General features: G+C 42.2%; 1 protein-coding gene across 1 annotated transcript in view; it reads right to left on the reverse strand.

The window, feature by feature from the left end:
* The window catches only part of celsr3 (cadherin, EGF LAG seven-pass G-type receptor 3), a 208,750-nt gene that overhangs the window by 92,159 nt on the left and 95,328 nt on the right, over window positions 1-21,263 (reverse strand). The window contains 3 exon segments of the mRNA XM_007890243.2: window positions 1,583-1,768; window positions 10,310-10,479; window positions 11,373-11,498. Of these exon segments, the coding sequence (XP_007888434.2) occupies window positions 1,583-1,768; window positions 10,310-10,479; window positions 11,373-11,498 (482 nt within the window).

Below are 21,263 nucleotides of genomic sequence, written 5' to 3' on the forward strand. Positions count from 1 at the left end.
AACTCTTCACAGAATATACTGTAAAGTGAATTAACTGTATATTTTGTAGGCGAAATGCAACACCAATTGCACACAGCAGCATCCGCAAACTGTCATGGTTTGAGTGACCAAATTATTATTATTACTTATTTTTTGAAGGGATTATCTCTGGAAAAGCAATCCGCCAATCGACTAACAACCGGGTTCCTACTTACTGCTAGGTGAACAGAGGGGTGTGGAGTAAGAAAACTTGCCATGCTTTCGATCACCCTGCTTCCCCTCCTGCCCTCCATCCTCCCCGATCCCGACCACCAGCTCGCATCCGAAACTCTGACTGATCAGCGCCTTGGGAAGTCCTCCCAACGTAAAAGGCGCTAAACAAATGTAATTTTATTGTTGTTGTCCAACGTTTCGCCCTCTCCGGGAATCAAACCCAGGTCCTCTCGCTTATGAGGCGAGTGCTCTAACCACTAAACTACAGGACTCCAGTGCTCTAACCACTAAGCTGTAGGCATGCTCTCATCACAAATGTAACAAGGCAACATACATTATTGAAGAATTACACTGCTGATTGCATACACAAAGAGGCGACTAATGAATGTTGGAAAAGGTTAATACCACTTTATATTGATGCTGACAGAGGCTCTGGAGTCCAGAATGCTAGACTAACAGATTTCTAAAATATCCAGACTGTCTGCATTAAATGATGTTCTACTTATCCACAGATGTCTTGATGATATTCTGCAAGTATTGTGATTATAATAATAATAATAATAATCCTTGCATTTGATATAGCGCTTTTCACGTCTTCTAGAGCTTCACAGAATATACTGTAACATGAATTGACTGTATATTTGTGGGTGAACGCGGCAGCCAATTGCGCACAGCAATGTCCCACAAACAAGTTGTTTTCACATATCTGTACTTACCGTGTTTTCTTTTGCAATGTCCACTTGCCAAATAATAGTAAGGTGGTTTTTTTGCAGATTTTGTTTCTGACACATGCAGAAACCCACCACCATGCTTAAGAGTATCCAATCCAGATAAATTTCTACAAATGCACGCCACCTACAAATAGAAATGTGCTTTGCTCTGGAATGGAATGTGCGTCTCTCCCTGGAGTAACACACCATGTTTGTTTGTTGCTTAATTCCATAGGGTGTTGGGTGCAGTTTGGTGAGAATCAAGGATTGGGAACCTCAGAGTGTGTGTTAGAGGTACTGAGTTCAACCAATAGCTTGCCATTCAGAGCACTGTAAGTTTCCCACCAGTTCTGGGATTCTGGGAAGGACCACCCTATCTGTTACAGCTTTGCCCCTAGTGATTTTAGTGGAATTCTGAAAAATACAGGAACAAAGTCACTTCAAAATTCAGATCGGGGAACAACCACTACTTATCTGTGAGTTCGCACTTGACTCAGCGAGTCCATATTTCTGCTGGTGTAAATGAGGCCAAGTTCTCAACCACTGTTAAGCTATTTGAACTCTATTGCCCTATAAATGTGTGGTTTGCTTTTTAACAGGTTTAGTAGAATACTTAAAATATCTACTTCCTTGTGCATACTGCACTTTTAAAAGTAAGTTTAAAAATAAATAAATCTGACCCGATACATTCCAAAGTCAACTGTGATGGTTGCTATGTAGCGGGTCTCCCTGCCGCTCCTCACATCTCGAAGCTCCAGTTGAAGATCGTGCCACTTCCCATCGTTCAACGGAACCTGATTCAGCAACAGCCTCACAGTCCGACTCGTTCCTCGGTTTACAGCAAACGACAAATGTCCAGAGTTCAGCTGCATGAGAACCAGAGAGAGAGAAAAAAACTGAATTTAGGAAGTAACACAACTCTTACTCTGAGTACAAAAAATACATTGAGCAGCATCTGAAGCTATATTGTGACTTTGACCCTCATGCGCTATGTGGTTGGTTCTACTGCATGATTGAATATTTTGTAGTATCTTAAATCCTAAAGTGTGCATACTGAACCATAATATCAAGGTCACAAAATCTATGGGACACTGAATCCAGCTCAGAAGCAAGAAGGTGAAATAGTCAATATTTTTCATACAGTGGTGAATATGTGAAATGGGTTACACACAAAGGTGGAAGCAGCAGCAATTTATGAGGGACTTGGACAACTATTTGGCAAAACAATTTATAGATTTTTAAGAACCAATAACAAAAATAACAAAGGCTTTTACTCGTCCTGTACACTCCTATGTTCATGCTCACATGGGCCAAATGGCCTTCTTCTGTGCTGTGAATTTCTATGGCATATGCAAATGATGAGATATACAATATGCAGTACTGTGTAATTTTTTTTAGAAAACCTTTTTATTTTGAGGGTGGTAGGACAGCACTGGTCTTTTCTGGTTCCCTCCAATTTCTGTAGATCTCCGTATATGACAATAAATGGTTTGCAAGCTTCCTTGTTATTCTTATTTAGCTTGAGTTCTTCATTGGAAGCTTGCTTATATGCAATTTAAATGACCAAGTCTTTCTTCGTGACCTTATTCATTGTCAAAAATAATCTGTATCATTTCAACCTTGTGGATATTAGCTGCAAGGTAGCTGAAACTATGATGTTTTGAGCCTCCTGGGGTTAATAATTTCAGCTATTTTGACTTTATTGTCGCTTCCTCACATTCCCCAGCTCAGTAACTGTTCAAAGCAATCAGTCTTCACTGCTCACCATTCATATAAAAATAACAAAAAAGAATCCAAAGAACCAAAAGGAAGTTCTGAATAATTACCACTTTTTAAAATTGTGATTCTATTTTGAAGAGCATCAATTGAAAGTCATTTATCAAAACAAACAATATCACCGTGAGAAAGAACAGCGTCAGGATTACGTACAGCAGGGTGATGTTAAAATGGATGGCAGTATAAATACAGTCATGTCAAATGGGCTGAAAAAGAAAGAGAGAGATGAAAATGAAATAAAATTCACACAAAAAACAAACTAAACAAAAATGAGGATCATTAAAAGTAAAAATAATCAACATCTGCATGGAGGAGTTTTGATGTAATGATTTAAGAGCACTGGAATGGAAACATTGCAAAGTAAATGACACTCACACTGGAATACAATGCTGAGGGACATTTCCTTTAGGAATAGCCATATAGCACCACACCGACTGCGACTGCTTTGCTGAGGCAATTTCAGGTCAGGTTCGGTGTGATGTACATGGTGATTTCAGTAGGACACATAATTTATGCCCAAGGCACTTTTTCCAGGCACTATTTATGATTTTGTTTTTCCAGGTTCTCACCAACATGGATGGGGGTAGGGGAGCGAGGGTCTTCAGTCACAAGAGAAGAGGCAGAGGGGACCTCATAGAAATGTACGAATTTTTTAGAAGGATTGAAAAAGTAAACTCAGATCAATACTTTAGGATGAACCATGACAGTAGAACAAGAGTTTTTCTCCCTTACCAAGAGGGTAATTAACAATTGGAACAGTTACCAGAAAGTGTGGTTGAGGGAAGGACACTGGACATTTTAAAAAAAAACAGCTTGATGCTGTGATGTAGGGTGGGTTTTCTGCAAGGAAACCAAATGGGTCATAGGGCCTTTTATCCTCCAAAACAATCTTGTGATCTTGTGAATAATTCACGTGGGGAGAGCACTATTTGGCATAGTGCATGTGATGGGGTTTCCTTCTCTTAGAAAGACTGTGGTAGGTGATCAAGATGATCCTGTATTTATTATATCCCACAGAACACTGCCATTGTAATACCTGCTTTAAAAGTTAAAAACATCCAATTTAACTTTTAATATTGTATTGTGTAGATCTTTGAAGAGAAAACAGCTGACCTAACTGGAGTTTTCAAGATTATGATGTAGCCTGACAAACGGCTGTTTAGTGCACGAGCTAAAAATATTCAGATGAAAAAATGTAGCTGCGCATTACCCACTAGCTTTTCCATTTGTTAACATTGATTCAAAATGTGCCTGTGACCGGATTTTAAGCAGGTATTACAGTGATTGCGATGGAGCAGGTCAGAAGCTGAAATCCAGTAAACATTATTTATGTAAATATACATTAATAAAACTGAATGAAAAATTAAAGATGTGTGCGTGTGGATCTCCAGATGCTTTAAATGTAAGATCTTGAGCAGGTTGTTCATCTGTCCGTCGAACCTGTATGTATTTAGTGAGAAAATGAGAGTCCTATTAAAATGTGTTGTCACTTTATCATAGAATCATAGATTTATACAGCACAAAAGGAGGCCATTCGGCTCATCATGTCTGTGCCGGCTCTTTGAAAAGAGCTACTCAAATCAATCCCACTCTCGCACTCTCTCCTCATAGCCCTGCAAACTTGTCCTCCCCAAATAATTATCTACTTCTCTCTTAAAAGTTGTTGTCGAATCAGCTTCCACCACCCTTTCAGGCATTATTATTTGTTTGATCATTATTTGTTTCAGTAAGTTCTAACAAAGTAGTCTAGCATGTAAAGGCACAATCCAGGCAACCACAAGACCATATAGAAAAAATCCCTCCAGTTTGAATCCCCAGGTGTATTTCCTGATCTCCGTAGTTGAGGCTACTACAATAAAATTTGCACAAGTCTTATCTTTATAAATTATATAATTGCCTAAGTCATACATGCACCCGAATCCCATTCAGTTTCCTATCAAAACCACTTAGACTAGTCATAGTCATCACCTCCTAACTCTTAACCTTCTCCCCCATCCTCCATTACTCCCGCACTTACCAGATGCATTCTCTATTATTATGGAGGATAAAAGGCAACATAGTCTTGACCCGTAACTGCATGCGCACTTACCGGCTACATTGCATGCATTGATTATTGATTAAATTATTGATTAAATTGGATTTTATATGACGTATACAGTTTGCCTGTAACTTGCCTGTAATGTTATGATCCCGACTGATGAAACTGGTGAGTTTTACTATATTGGCCTTTAGGAGAAAAAAATCAAATCACTTCTAACCATGATCCAGTGATTGTAGCTGGAAGATGCAAGCGCGTGGACATCGGAGAGTACTGGATCAGGCTTGGCTACGATATCTCCATTTTTCTACTATCGAGATTCACATATGACCCTTACTGTTGAGATTCATATATAATCATGCCTACTTGGCTGGATACACACACAATCGTATCTCAGTAAAAAGGAAAATGATGATTCCAGGAGAAGAGGGAACAGAAGAAAATTGGAAGAGAAAAAAATAACTGTGGTACATATCAACAAACATGATTAATGGTGCTAGCAGGTGTGGCTCCACTGAATAAACGATTGATGGAATCATGAGAGCAGAACCATTACACTTGTAGCAGTGGTCTGGCCATTGGAATGTAAGAAGACATTTTCCTAAACAGAGGCCTCTGGGGATAAAAATGCCATCATTGATGGCGGTGCTCAGAATAAGTGGATTAAATTGAGTTGAAGCTATGCACAAAAGTACATGAATCTCTGTACTTTCCAAGTCACTGTTCTCAAATCTAATTATAACATTGACAAATGGAGGCAACAACTAATTACCATTCCAAATGTTCCCCAACAACCAGGATACTGCCTTTTGAAATGAGAGATTATAAAATTTCCACATATAAATATCCTAATGCCTAATTGGCTTGTGTTCAACATAGTTTGCTTACTGTTCAGTAGTTTTTCATTGCTTCTGGGAGACAGGAAAGCTACAGGAAACCAAATTGTGCTGTCTGAACCAAATAGGCCATTAAAGAGAGGCCTGTGAAATAATTCAATAAAGAGCAGTTTCACTCACTAGAGACAGCAACAAAAAAACAAGCAAAGTGGAAAAGCTAGCCATAAAAAACAGAGGAAAAGTGACAAATGTAGAAGCAAAATCTGAAACTAGTCAGCAGGTCAAATTCTAGAGCATGACATGGGTTAGAGCAAAGATCTAGCATCTCTGGGATTTGTGCTTGAAAGACTAAAACTTGAACATCTAACAAGGTTCCTAAGTAAAGTCACTTTTGGGTACTGTAGTTAGAATTTAATTTGAACACTAAACAGCAATGTTACGAATAAACCAGTTGTCTCCTGGACCACCTATTCTCAGATAGCAGGCATTGTAGCTCAGCGGCTAGAGCACTCACCTCGCAAGGGAGAGACCTGGGTTTGATTCCTCATTACTGACCTGGCTTTTACTTTGATTCAGACTGATACTTGAAAGTAGGGGGAGAGGGAGGAGTGAGAGAGGAGTGAGAGAGAGAGGAGTGGGAGAGAGAGGAAGGGGGGAAAGAGGAAGGGGGGAAAGAGAAAGGAGAAAGAAAGGGGGGGGGGGGAGAGAGGTGGGGGGGAAGGGAGGGGAGAGTGTATGTGTGTGAGAGGTAAGAAAGGGGGAGTGAGAGACTGTGAGAGAGTGATTGATAGTGTGAGAGGGGGAGAGAGTGTGAGAGAGAGTCTGAGGTGGGAGGCAGTGAATGTAAGGCAGAGGGGGAGAGAAAGAAATTAGAGAAGGGGAGGATTGAGAGAGGGTGATCGAGAGAGAGTTTGAGAAGGGATAGAGAGTGTGTGTGGGAGAGAGAGGAGGGGGGAGAGAGGAGCGGGGGGCAGAGAGATGAAGAGTGGGGAAAGTGAAGGAGAGTGGGGAGGTGGAGTTTGAGAAAGAAGAGTGTGTGAGAGGAAGTGAGAGAGAGTAATTGAGAGAGTGTGAGAGAAGGAGAGTGTGCCTGAGAGAGAGTGTCCTCCTCCTTCCCCCTCTCCCCTTCTCTTTCCCCCTTCGCGACCCTCCCCCTTTCTCTTCCCCCCTCCTCTCTTCCCCCTCTATCTCACCCTCTCTATCTCCCCCTGACCTCCTTCCTCTCTCCCCCCGCCCCGCCTCCTCTCTCCCCCATCCCCCTTCCTCTCTTCCCCCGTCCCCCCTCCTCTCTCCCCCCGTCCACCCTCCCCTCTCCACCCCTTCTCTCCCCCCACTTCCTCTCTTCCACCTCCTCTCTCCCCAACTTCTCCTGTCCCCCCTCAGTTCACTATTTGCAGCGGCAGGAGCCAGCAGTTGGTTGCTGAGAAGCGGTTGGTAAGAGTCCTGCTCGCCTTCCTGACAGACTGCGGTAAAGGCTCTGGGAGCTGCATCCTCCCAACCGTTGGCTCCTGCTGTTGCCCTGGGAGGACGTTCACCAGGGAGGGAGGGAGGGAGGGAGGGAGGGAGGAAGGGAGCGGGTTGGAATGTTGGAAATGGTCTCAGGCTGGGTGAGGGCCGACAGCTGGCTCATGCTGGATGTGGCCTGCGGACCTTTTTTCAAATAGGGAAAGCAGACCACAACAGTGAAAAGGTTGGACCGCCATGGTCTAGAGGATGAGAATAATCATCCTTGCATTTGATATAGTTCGGATCACGTCTCAAACAGCTTCACAGGATTCAATGGAGTAACAATTGCAAATGAACGCGACAGCCAGCTTGTGCACAGCAATGTCCCACAAACAGCCATAAAGAAAATGACTAATTTTATCTGAGGGATTGCTGGCCAGGACACTGGGAGAGAGAAACGCACTTTTCTTTTGAAGTACTACCACAGGACCTCTAACATCCACTTGAACAGGCAGACAGGAACTCAATTTTTCACTCATACAAAGAATGGCACTTCCAACAATGTGGTGCACACCCAGCACTGTATTAGCCTCTGTATTGCAAGCGAGAGACCTGAGTTCACTTCCAGGCAGGTCAGGGCGAAACCTTGGGCAAGTTTCCTTACTCCACATGCCTAATAATAATCCCTCCAAAACCAAAAACAATAATAAATTGGTCATTTTCATTCTACGACTGTTTGTGGGACATTGCTGTGCGCAATTGGCTGCCGCGTTCGCCCACAAATATACAGTCAATTCACTTTACAGTGTGTTCTGTGAAGCGCTTTGGGATGTCCTCCTGACATGAAAAGCGCTATATCAAATGCAAGGATTATTATTATTATTATTATTGTAGGTCCGCACATGGGGATTGAAGCAACGACTTCTGACTCATTGATGAAAGTTTTAAGTCAGGGACCGGATGTGGGGAAAGAAGGACAGCTGTGGCTTGAACCTGATCTGTTCGGCAATAGAGAGCAAGTGGAGCCTGGCTAGAACAATGGTAAATTGTGATTTGCCATCAACAACAACTTGCATTTACATATCGCCCCTCCCACAGGATCATGTCCCAGAGCGCTTTACAGTCACAGAGCACTACGCTGAGCTCGGGGGGAAGTGATTATAGGCACAGTTGAAGAAGGTCTTCATGCGCGACCTGAAGATAGGGAAGAAAGGGGCAAGGCGGAGGGATAGAGGAAGAGTCTTCCAGTTACGGGGCATAGTGGCTGAAAGCGCAGCCGCCAATTGTGGAACAGAGGGCATGAGGGACATGCAGAAAGCCGGGGCCAGTCGAGCAGAGGCAGCAGGTTGGAGGCTAAGCAGGTCAGAGAGGTAGGGAACTGCCAGGGCATGAAGGGATTTGAAAATGAGTGTGAGGATCTTCGATCGATCCATTCGGCAATAGGGAGCAAGTGGAACCTGGCTAGAACTGGTGTGATGGGGGTACAGAGTTTGGTGCGGCTGAGTATGGTGGTGGCGGATTGTTTGGATCAGCTGGATCTTGTGCATGGTGGAGCTGGGGAGACCGGTGAAGAGAGCATTTGAAAAGTCGAGTCGGATGGTGATGAACGTACGGGTGAGTGTTTCAGCTGCATCTCTGGTAAGGTACAGTTGGAGGCAGGCAATGTGGCGGATGAGAAGGCAGTGCCTGTCAGGGACTGGATATGGGGAAAGCTGTGACTTGAACTTGATCCCTAGTTTGCGCACCGGTTCACTAAGTCTGAAGGATAGGCTGGGGAGGTTGAGGTCAGAGCCTCAGGATAGAAGAAGTTGATGGGTGTCAATAAGTATGGCTTCCGTCTTTTCAACATAACATTGCAGGAAGTTTTCACTCATCCAGATCCCGATGTCTACCAGATAAGTCAAGAGAACATCAGGTGGAGTCACAACTGGAGGAGGAGAAGTAGATGTACGTGTCATCAAAAAGAGACAAAAAGCTGAGCAAAATTGCAGCTCCATGGTAAATTTTACCCTTTTGCCAGACACGGACAGCTTTCAGAAATCACAAATAGCTATTTTGGAATACCATAGATTGAACCATTCGTATTTGTATAGTGTCCGCTTGAAGGCCAATGTGGATTCCAGCTTATCCACTGCTCCTGGCAGGGCACTTCCATATCCTAAATAATTATCATAATAATCCTTGCATTTGATACAGCGGCTTTCACATCGTTGAGACGTCTCAAAGTGCTTCACAGGATATATCATCAAGTGGATCAATTATGTATTTTGCGAGCGAAATGCAGCAGACAGTTGCATACAGCCATGGTGTGACCAATTTTATTTTACCAGGAAACCAGGAGAAACTGTTTTCTTTTTAAAGTGGATCTTTTATGTCCACTTGTACAGGCAGATGGGACCTCTGTTTAACGTCTCATCTGAAGGACAGCAACTCCAACAATGCAACACCACCCCCTGCATTGCCATATCATCTTAGACTATGTAGTTCTAAATCCCAACGTGGGGCTTGAATCCACAACCTTCTGTCTTAGATGCAACACTGTGCCAGGAATGCTATTCTGTGTGTGAAAAAATTCTCCTAACCTCCCCATTTGTTCGTTTGCTAACCTTAAACTCATGCCCTCTATTTACTGACTCAATGACGAGTGGAAGTAATTTCTCTCTATTGACTCTATCAAAACCGTTCATAATTTTCAAAAACCCTCAGCCTTCTTTGTACCATGAAGAAAGTCTCAGTTCTGCCAGGCCAAACCACTCAACCCCGATATCATCCTTGTAAATCTCCTCTATCACCTTGATGACTTTCCTAAAGTGGGATAACCAATAATAAACACAATATTCTAACTGGGGGCTAACTAAAGATTTATATAAGTTTAACATTATCTCTTTGCTTTTATATTCTACATATCTTTACTTATAAAACTTAAGATTCCATTAGCTTTTTGGACAGCTTTCTTCACCTGTCTTCCCACTTTTAAGCATTAAGTACATTAACATTCAACTCCCTTTTCTTTTCCACTCGTTTTATTACTTTACCATATATTAGATGATAAAATAATAACTCCTTATTCTTCCTGCTAAAATATATAACGTCACATTTGTCCGCATTAAATTTAATTTGTCATTTCTCTACCCAATCAACTAATCTGTCTTTCCCCTGAAATTGCTTACAATCTTCTTCGTTATACAATTAGCTGTTTGTTAGTTTCACAAAGAACACTGTGGGTAATGTTTTCTAAGCTACTCTTAAATGGAATGGATGGAATGAAACACAACTGCCATGAATGCCAAGAGGACATTACTGTGACATACCTGGCAGAGAATGGTGGTGTATTGGCCAGCGTGAGCCTGCATCAGCACACCCTCAGTACGACGGGTCCGAAACATCAGCCCAAGGAACCACGGGATAGAGATCTTCACTTCATTTTTAAAATCCCAAGACAACAAACTGTTTCCAAGGAAACGGTGGGGATGATGCATGACTGTAAAAAAATGCACAAACGAGAAAGATAAATAAACTGGCATTATACATTAAAAGCATTTGTAGATGATGCATATGAGCACGTAGGGAGCTGCACTGATCCTCACTGATCATGTAGGCACCACATGAGATGCACTGAGATTTGCATCAGTAATGTTTGCACAAGGGACAGATCCAGCTCAGGATGCCACAAAGGAGGAATTGAAGTGTGAAGATGTGTGAAGATGTGTGCCAGTAACGCACATTACACGGAACATGTGTGCTAGCCCCACCAGAGGTTCTGAGGGCCCAATAACAGATGGTACAATAATTAATGATATAATAAGACATGTTAAATATTTATGTTGAATGTTAATAAAATCATAGAACTTTTACAACACAGATGGAAGTGAAAACAGCCCATCATTTCTGTGCTGGTCTATCTCCTTCACTGCAGCTGACTATTCTAATCCCAGTCCTCTGCACTTTCCTGTGTCCTTTAATGTAATTTTTCTGAAGTGTTCTAGACATAACCATAGACCCTAATCCTACCCCACCCACACATTATTTCCATTCTCATGCTTCATTATCAAACTCGTGCATTAGTCACACAACCTATTCCCAGATCCATGAAACAACAGAAGACTGCTTGGTATGCAAGGGCACAAACCACAGTGTAAAGAAACACACCAGCTGGTTCTATAAACAAGATTACTTTGTTCTGCAGTAAATTCTTGGTTTGAAATAGTGGAAACCATGATAAAGGTGTGGATGTTTGAAAAATACCTCAAACAGATATTCTATAGCAAAATCATTCTTATATCAAACACGGCTAATCTGAGAGCTTCATCTACTTCCATTTCTACTAATCTACTTTGTCAGTAACCAGAACTGCATCTCTGGGCAATGATTTACCTTGTCCACAGTCCTTGCTTCCAAATCCCAGGGGGCACTCACAGAGAAAAGTATCCCAAATAACTGTGCAAGTGCCTCCGTTCTTGCATGGGTTTGAGTCACAGAATGGCTGATTCGTACTGCATCCTAAAAAGAACCATAGGGCAAATCAGAAAACTTTGAATAATATCATGATACTACATTACGGCAATTGTCAGTAAAAGTATCATTAGACTTCAGATTTATCATAGGATTTTCTGACTTATCATTAAAGTTTATAAATGTACTGACGATCAGAGGACAACCCTAGTAAATGAGAATATGGATCATTCAACTCAGACATAGCAAACGGAACTGGGTGTTGCAATTTGATCATTTTAGCTAGGCCTCAAATCTAACCCAGACTGGGGTGATACATCTTTTCTAACAGGCTATTTTCTAACAGGCTACTGCACAAAACAGGGTTTTAGAAATACTAGTCTGTTTCCAGTAACTTAGATTCAAGAACAGTTGAGTCTCTTATCTGATGTTTTAAAGCTGCTGAGTTGAGAATTTATATAGCCTGAATCCTGGTCACAAAAGGCAGTGGAGCTGATATAACTTGGAAGTTGAAAGTTTACTGCTAAAAAAACAGCTCTATATTGCAATGAATGAGAAGAGTGCGAAATGGACAGAAATGTCTTCTTTATCAGAACCAACAACTGACTCCCATTCAGCTTGTCCAACTGCATCCGAACATCTTGTAATCTTTTGTGAAGATTAGTTGTTGCCTACGCCTGTGCTTTATTCTTATTGACATGAAAGCAACTCTTCTGCTCTAACCATGTAAATGTGGACAGAAAACTCCTGCTGTAAAGATTCCTATCAGCTTGGCTAGTTTGGTAGCAATCTAGTTCCTGGGTCACAAGGCCTCACAGTGCAAGCTGACACTCAGGTCAGGACTATGGGAGCACTGTATTGTCAGAGGTGTCATCTTTCAGATGCAATGTTGTACTAAGACTCCCTTTGAAACTTTAGGTGAATGTTAAAATTTTAAAGGAAAGGACAAAGGAATTTCTCCTGTTGCTCTGACTAACAATACTCCAGATGATTGAACTTGGGCGTAACCTGTTGAACCAAGCGCGTTCATCACATCTAGGCTTGACTACGCCAACTCCCTGCTTATCGGCCTTCCCAACTCTTCCCTGCACAAGCTGCAGATCATCCAGAACTCTGCAGCTTGTGTCCTAACCCACACCAGGCTCTATGACCGTATCAACCCCACCCGGCTCCACTGGCTCCCCATCCCTCAGAGGATAGAGTTCAAAATCCATCACATCAATGTATCTCAAAGCACTTTACAGTAATTACTGTCACTGTAGTGCCTCTTTTTACGGGCAACCCTGCCAGCTACTTGCATGAACAAGGTCCCACAAATGCAATATCTATGCACTCCACAGCCTTGCCCCTTCCTACCTCTGTAACCTGCTAACCCCTTATCAACCTGTCCGCTCCCTCTGCTCAGCACGCTCCGGCCTGCTGCACATCCCACCCTACAAATTTTATGTTGTATTAGGTTTGATCCCCAGCTGTTGCTCCTTCACCACATTCAGTCCTTCACCAGAATGGTTTTCCTGCATCTCCACCACACTGCCCATCTCCGACCATACCTTACAACTTTATCCAAGCATTTGTCACCTCCAGACCCAATTTTTTGAATCCCCTCCTTGCCATTCTACCCAGCTCCACCATTCATAAATCCAATTAATTCACAACTCTGTCAACTATCTCCTCACCCACACCAAACTCCACACCCCGATCACCCCAGCCCTTGCCAGGTTTCATTGGGTCCCTATTGCAGAATGGATCGATTTCAAGATCCTCACACTTGATTCCCTGGAACTTCCTAACTCTCTGACCTGCGTATACCTCACTCCTCTACTCGCTCCTGGCTCCTTTCTCCTGCACATACCCCGTCCTCTCCACACCACTCTCGTGTCTTCAGCCCCAAAACTATGGAACTATGTGCCTCAATCCCTCCGCTTATCCCCTCCTTGCCAGGTTTCAGATTGCATCTGAAGACCTTCCTCTTTCACCCTGCTGATGGTCGCCTCCCCGTCACATTGGTTCAGTGTCAAGCTCCGCTACTGTTAAGCTACTGTTAAGCGTTACCCCATCGGAAGGGTGATACGAGTGCAAGGTGGTGTTGTTTGCATAGACATTGCATTTGTGGGACCTTGTTCATGCAAATAGCTGGCAGGGATTGCCCATAAAAAGAGGCAATACAGTGACAGTAATTACTGTAAAGTACTTTGAGATACATTGATGTGATGAAGTGCGATTAAAAATGCTTGTTCTTTCTTATTTATGTCAGTGTTGGTCAACTATGCTAAGGTGAAACAGTGAATGCCTATCATCAAACAAATAACTCTACAGACCATTGTGCACTAACCAGAGCAGCTCTAGACTGAATACCATATTATGCAGGGAAGCTGCATTGAACAATGCTTTAAACCGGAGCCCTCTGCCTAGTTCACTTGTAATTGTAAGCAATAAAATGTCATTCTTAAACTGTTCATCCTCGTTGATTTTTAAAAAGGCTGTTGCGTTCCATCTAATAATAATCCTTGCATTTGATATAGCACCTTATCACATCTTCAAGACGTCTCAAAGCATTTCACAGAATATACTGTAAAGTTAATGGGAGTGTATATTTTGTGGACAAAATGCGGCAGCCAATTGTGCACAGTTGTGTCTCACAAACAGTCATGTATTCAGTGACCAATTTTTTTTTAACATTTTGTTTTGAGGAATTATTACCCCTTGAAAAGCAATCCTGCAATTGACTCACAACCAGGTTCCTACTTACTGCTAGATAAACAGTAAAGGAGTGTGTGGAGTAAGAAAAATTGTCAACCGTTTCGCCCTATCTGGCAATCGAGCCCAGGTCCTCTCACTTGTGAGTGCTCTAACCACTAAGCTACAGGACTCCACATATATCAGAACCAACTTCAAAAGACGGAGCTTTATCTCAAGGGAGCTAGTTTGTAAATGTGGTGAGGCTCATAATGGCATTTTGAGCTAATTAGTTCTTTTGATTTGCCACACAAGGGTCCATTAGCAAGCCTGGGGTAGGGCATAAAGACTTCTATGACAGGAATCATTTCTATGGATATGTCACAGCAAAATTAAACCAATCACATCGACCTCCGGCAAGCATTTAGTTTAATGATTTTAATGAGAAATAATATATAAGGTTTCAGGGAAAAACGGAATTAGAATTAGAGCATTGAGCATCATTGAAGGAGCATACCAGTATAGTTGTGATGGGCTGAATGGCCTTTGACTATGCTTGTAATTTCTATGATTTTAATAACATTTTATGAGCATAGAAATGGATGATGAACCAAATTTAATTATGAAATAATTTAGTGCAGAAATATGTCTTCCATCCTACAGTTCTGAGAGCAAAGTTACAAGCCTGTTGGACAAGTGACAATCCACGCTGAGACTGATCTGAGTCTTTCTTTCTCACATCCACCCCTCACTTCTTTTTCTGTTCAGTTCCTTAAGATTGCAGTAAGCTACTTGTTTTATTATATATGTTGTTTTAATTGTGGCCCTGTTAAAACAGTAGATAGCCTAGAGTCAGCAAAATAATTCAGCTGCATCAATTCGCTGGCTGCCACTACAATCACCATCAGAAGTTGCTGACAATTAACCCTGAACCAAAACTTTGAGATCTAAAGGAATGCAACAAGCTGTTCACCAAGACTTAAGTGGTCTATTAATTGGTGCAGGTATTGAGGAATGGAAGAATCTACTCTGAGAAACTTGTATTAATAATTCTTGCACTTGATATAGGTTCTAGAATATCAAAGCATCTCAAAGATTCACGAAAATTGCTGCTAAGTGTAGTGACTTTATTTGTTACTTGTAGGCAAACAGAGCAGTAGCCAACATGCACGCAAGTTTCAACACACAGCCATAACAAGAAAGGTCAATTTAACTGGAGAACTGTTGGTGGCTATGACACCGGTACAAACTTCCTTCTCTTTCACAATATTGTCATGGAATCTTTAACACTAAACTGAACAGGTAAATGGGACTTTGATTTGGCGGTTCATCTAAAAGACAGCATCTCTGAAACGTAGCACCCCTCAAGCACTGCACGAGAGTGTCAGTTTAGACTATGAGCTCAAAGTACCAATTTGTTAAATATGATGCCACAGGTCAGTACTCTGGTACTGTGTGGCAATGGTGTAAAGATCCAGCATCATATAGTGGTAGGATGGAAATGTACTCACATGGTGAGATGTCAGTCAGGTATGATTTGTCAGGCCTTGTTGGTCTACAAGGAACTGAGGTTAGCTGAGGTAGTAAGCAAGAGAAAGTGAAGCGCAAGTAACAAGATCTGCTGTTCAGAAGCAGAGCATCTCCTTTGCCTCTTAGGGAATAGCATAGGAAGAATAATCAATATTAAAATTAAAATTTTAAAAATATAAAAAATAGTGATAAAGAATTAGGTTATTTTGTGAATAATGTCAGCAAATACTGAAATTCTTGTAGGAAATTCATAGATGAGCTTCTCTCCTGACAAAAGTATGAAAACTGAACGAACATCAGAAGATATCCAATAATGAATGCAATGTACTTCTGCTTTTGTGTCATGTCAACTATTGATGTCAGTTCAGCTCTTGAACACTGATTAAGCATTCACAATCTCCTCCCAGCTCATTTCAGAGTCATCAGCAGTCAACAATCAAAAAATGAGCAAAGCTTATTGAAATGAATTTTGTGTTTAACTCAATACAAGAGTTGAATATTTTCATAACTGGAAACCAAGATGAAAATCAAAGGCCCGTGGTATAAGACACCATCAATGTTGAATGGAATTGGCTATATTCAGAGATGATTATCTTTCCATTTGAAGATAGTGGACATCATGGTCTTTGCTCAAAACAAAGTATTAGCTTAGGCTGAGATGTTAGACCGAGGACCTGTTTATCTGTTCATCATATGGACATTAAAGAATACACCACAATACTGTTAAACAGAAGAATGTTTCTCCCAGTATCCTGGCCAACCACTTTCAATTTAAATTGTCTATTCACCTCAAAGCTGTTTATGGGACCAGGCTGTGTGCAAAATGGCTGCTGTGTTTCTTACAAACAACTGCTATAATATCACATCTTCGAGACGTCTCAAAGATCTTCAAAGGATACAATGTAAGGTGTAGTGACTGTGTATTTTGTGGGCGAAACTCTTGAACTTGATATTCTTTGAGACGTTTGAATGTGATAAAGCATTATACATAAAAATACCTTTCTTTTATGACATAAAATGTTTCTTGGCAGTCTGCCATCACAGAAGATCAGTCAGCTACTGTAGAACTGTAATAGGCTCAGCTTGCCTCAGATCATCTTGTAAGTGGAAGCATTGAAATATACAACAATCACCGAAACCCACTTAAAAATATAATCTGTGAAGCTAACAAATGCCTTTAATGTATTTTGTTGTAGAACATTTCCTTTAAGCATATGTAAGAATATGAGGATACAAAGGCTATTGGTCTCAGCAATAAACCAAAATTAAAACTAGAAAAATATGCAGGTCTGAGAAACAAACCAGTCTCTCTCACCAAATGCTTTTGCACCGTTGTCTGATAAATCACCCTACAACCAGCAAGTTATTTCTACCCCCCAGGTAATTAGACCTGCTTCCAAATGAACATTCACAGAGATCTATGTGAATTTGAAATTCACATGTATCTGTCTCATCCCCATCAGGCTAACCCTTTCCTCTCCTTTTTGGCATCTGAGAAGTTGAAGATCTGCATTTCAGAAGTCCTCAGTCTTCCCATTACGGGATCAATTTGCTTAGCATCCTTCCTGGTAAACCTGGTCCAACTGTTAATAATAATAATAATCCTTGCATTTGAGAGCGCTTTTCATGTCTTCGAGACTTCTCAAAGCGCTTCACAGAATAGACTGTAAAGTGAATTGACTGTATATCTGTGGGCGAAATGCGGCTGCCAATTGCAGTGTCCCACAAACAGTCGTGGATTGAGCGACCAAATTATATATTTTTTTCCCTTGAGGAATTATTATTAGGTGTGTGGAGTAAAGAAACTTGCCCAAGGTGTTGCTCTGCCGAGAATCGAACCCAGGTCTCCCGCTTGCGAGGCAAGTGCTCTAACCAGTGAGCTATAGGACTCAACTGTTAATTACTCTAAGTGTAAATAAATACTTCCTGGTGTTTATCCTGACCTGTCCAAATCCTGGTGCATATCCTTGACTGTCCAGCGCTTTGGCACATTCTCCTGAAGTGAAAGGAACTACACAAAGGTAATTTGTTATCCTAAACTTTCCCATCACAGCCCAAATCCTTGCCATCTCTGTCTTTGCTTTGGCCAATTGGCAAATCTTGTTCTGGCTTTACTTTCTCTATCACATTTGAAATCTTTACTATCTCTTTTGTGGTACAGAAGGTGGCCGTTCAGTTAATTGTGCCTGTGTGGCTCTCTAAGAGTTATCCATTAAGTCCCTCTCCCCTACCCATTCTCCATCCTTTTTATGGGGTAGAAATTCCAGTGAAATCTTTTGACTCTATGTTGAAATTGACTCTAATTTCTTGTGTAGACTTACGAATGGTGGGATTTTCTGTGGATGATTACCTCTAATAAGGAAATGAAAGTGTTTGGACAGGACTGGTCTGATCAGTAATTTGGCTTGCAAGTCTGCAGAGGGTACAGCCCTTGTGCTGTTGCTGGACTGGCAACCCTTGTCAAGCTGCTTCAATATGCAGGTCTTTTAACTCAGGTTAGGATCGTCTCAAATGCCTGACACTTTATGGATGCTGTATACTCTGTGAATGGAATATTGCTATGCTCCTGTTTCAAGGCAAAAAATATTTTTAAAAATTTGACCCGTATCCTATGGTCGCACAGCAAACAGAATTTTTTGCATTAGATTATCCTTTTTCAAACATCTAATTCTCTTTTAAAAGTCTTTGTTGGTTCTGCCCGAATAACCCTCTGTATCAATATAATTCTAACCTCTCTCTTTAACTATTTTGGTAACAATACAAAATTTATGCCCTTTAGTTACCAACAACAATAAATTACATTTGTATAGTGCCTTTCATGTTGGGAGGACGTCCCAAGGTGCTGGACAGTCAGAGATTTGGACTCGAGCAGGGGCTTGGGATCAGGAGGGGTGGAGGGCATGGATAGGAGGGTGGCCAAAGGCGCGGCTGAAGAGAAGCGTCTCGACGGAAGCAAGGGAGGGAGAATGACGAAGGAATTGTGGGATGGAGTTCCAAGGAGTGGGGCAGAGTGGTTGAAGGCCCGACTGCCAATGCTGTGGCGGGCAGGGAACATGGAGCAGGCCAGAGCCTTCTGAGCGGAGGGAGCAGACAGCTTGACATTGCTGTGAGGAGCTAATGTTTGATAACTTGCCCATCTTACTGTTGAGGATGATTAGTCATGTAGAAGCTTATCATCATGTTTAGTAATTAGTTGCTTATGATCATGTTTCACCTGAAGTGTGATCACCATCACTTTGTCAGATTATAAATTGATCGCTTTTTTAGTAGAAATAGACGAAACATGATGAACTATGGAATTACAGAATTACAGCCTGTAAATGAGCTAACCTGGTAACACATTAGTGAGGAAGTTGCAAATGACTTATGGATGGTGTGCAAATGGGATATGGATTATTTTATAAAGCTCCTCATTGCATAATTTTAGACCATCTAAAACGTAAATGATTGAATACCTCGGGGCTTAAATCCACCTTTTAAAGCTTTTTAGCTTTTAAAACTTAAGAGGCAGAATTGTGTTTTCTGTAGGTCTTTTTAAAACTCCAAAAACAATCTCCTAAATTTAAAAATCTGTCAAAATTCAGCACAATCTGAATTTTAAAGCTGTAAACTTAGCACTAAAGCAATCTGAAATTTCTGGCCGATATGAATTAAAATCACTTGGTGCAAGATATTGGAGTGCAGATGGCATCCATGGAACAAGACGGAAAGAAAGAAACAAAACTGGAAGGAGTGGGGGTACGGGCAATCAAGCAAGCATGGTTAAACATTAAATAGAAGTTTAATTTTAAAAGACAACTAAATTTATATTCATATCTCATAGAAATGTTCCAGGTAATCTGAAAGATATTTGTGTTATACAGTATCATCTCTTTTGACTTGTGATATAACTGTGAAGAATATAATTTCTATATGAATACAACAACAACAACAAGATTCCATTTATAAAGCGCCTTTCACGTCAGGAGGAAGTCCCAAGGCGCTGCACAGTTGGGTCATGACCCGAGCAGGGGGGAAATGGTCAGGGTGAGGGGAGGGAGCGAGGAGGGGGAAATGGTCAGGGTGAGGGGAGGGATGGGAGGGAGCGAGAAGGGGGAAGAGAGTCGAGAGGGGAGCTGAAGGCTCGGTCAAAGAGAAAGGTTTTGAGACCGGCCTTGAAGGAGGAAAGGGAGGAAGCAAGGCGAAGGCACTGGGGGATAGAGTTCCAGAGCCTCGGGGCTGAGAGGCTGAAGGCCCGACCACCAATGGTAGGGCGATTGGGGCGGGGGATGTGGAGCAGACCGGAGCCGGAGGAACGGAGGGTACGGGCAGGTAGGTAGGGGGATAGTAGGTTGGAGAGGTAGGAGGGAGCAAGGCCGTGAATGGCCTTGTAGGTGAGGATGAGGATCTTGAAATCAATCCTCTGGGGGATGGGGAGCCAGTGGAGGCGAGCGAGGGTGGGAGTGATGTGGTCCCGAAGCCTGGTGCGGGACAGTACACGAGCTGCAGAGTTCTGGATGACCTTCAGCTTGTGGAGGAAGGTTGCGGGAAGGCCGGCGAGGAGAGAGATCATATATTCAGATATAAATTAATCATGCCTCATAGCACTATACATCTTACACTTGGCTACTTGAGAAATATGTTTCTATATCCTACATAAGAGGGATGAGCTGTGAGGAACAAGCATGCAGTTAGGCTGCAGTTGGTGTATTGGGTTCAGTTTTGATGTCCAACTTCAGGAATTTACTGAACTTCCTTCAGTATGAAGGAATTTACTCGGATGACAGAATTAGTTTTTGGGATGAGTGGCTTTACTTAGGAGTTGAGACAAGAGAAACAAGGCTGTTTTCACCAGAATAGAGAAGGTTGATACGTGTCAGAGGTGTTCAAAGTGATGAGAGGTTTTGATAAGGTAAATTGGGAGAATCTATTTCCACTAGTTGGGTGATTTGGACAGCCATCATCACCCCATCTTCAAAAAACGTTCCTAGGGCCCATCCCTACCATCCAACTATTGGACCATCTCCAACCTCCCTTTCTTTTCCAAGGTCCTGGAACGAGTCACTGCTTCCTAGTTTCATTCCTTCCGCTCCCGCCACTCCCTCTATTAACCCCTCTAACCATTTTCCGTGCTGCCCACAGCACAGAAATAGCCCTGGTCAATGTGACAAAAGATATTTTGTGCATCTGTGACCAGGGCTTCCTCTGTCTCCTCATCCTCCTTGTCCTCTCTGCTACCTTTACATTGTAGTCTCGTCCAGCACCTCTCCACTCACTTCAGCCTTCATGGTTCTGTCCTTCACTGGTTCAGACCCTACCTTTCACACCCATTCACTTTATCTCCATAAATGGCTTCTCCTCCAGCCCTGCACCATCTCATGCAGCGTTCCTCAGGGCTCTGCCCTTGGTCCTCTCTGCTTCAACATGTACATGCTCCATTTTGGTGACATCATCCGCAGACACGAAGTCAACTTCCACATGTATGCGAATGACACCCCTCTCTATCTCTCTGCCTTCACTATCAAGTCCTGGATGAGAGCTAACTTTCTCCAGTTGAACGTCAACAAGATCGAGGCCCTCCTGATTGGTTCCAGTCAGCGCCTCCACACCTCAGGCACTGGCAGCATC

This window comes from Callorhinchus milii, unplaced genomic scaffold, assembly GCF_018977255.1.
Source record: "Callorhinchus milii isolate IMCB2004 unplaced genomic scaffold, IMCB_Cmil_1.0 Scaffold12, whole genome shotgun sequence".
Lineage (NCBI taxonomy): Eukaryota > Metazoa > Chordata > Chondrichthyes > Chimaeriformes > Callorhinchidae > Callorhinchus > Callorhinchus milii.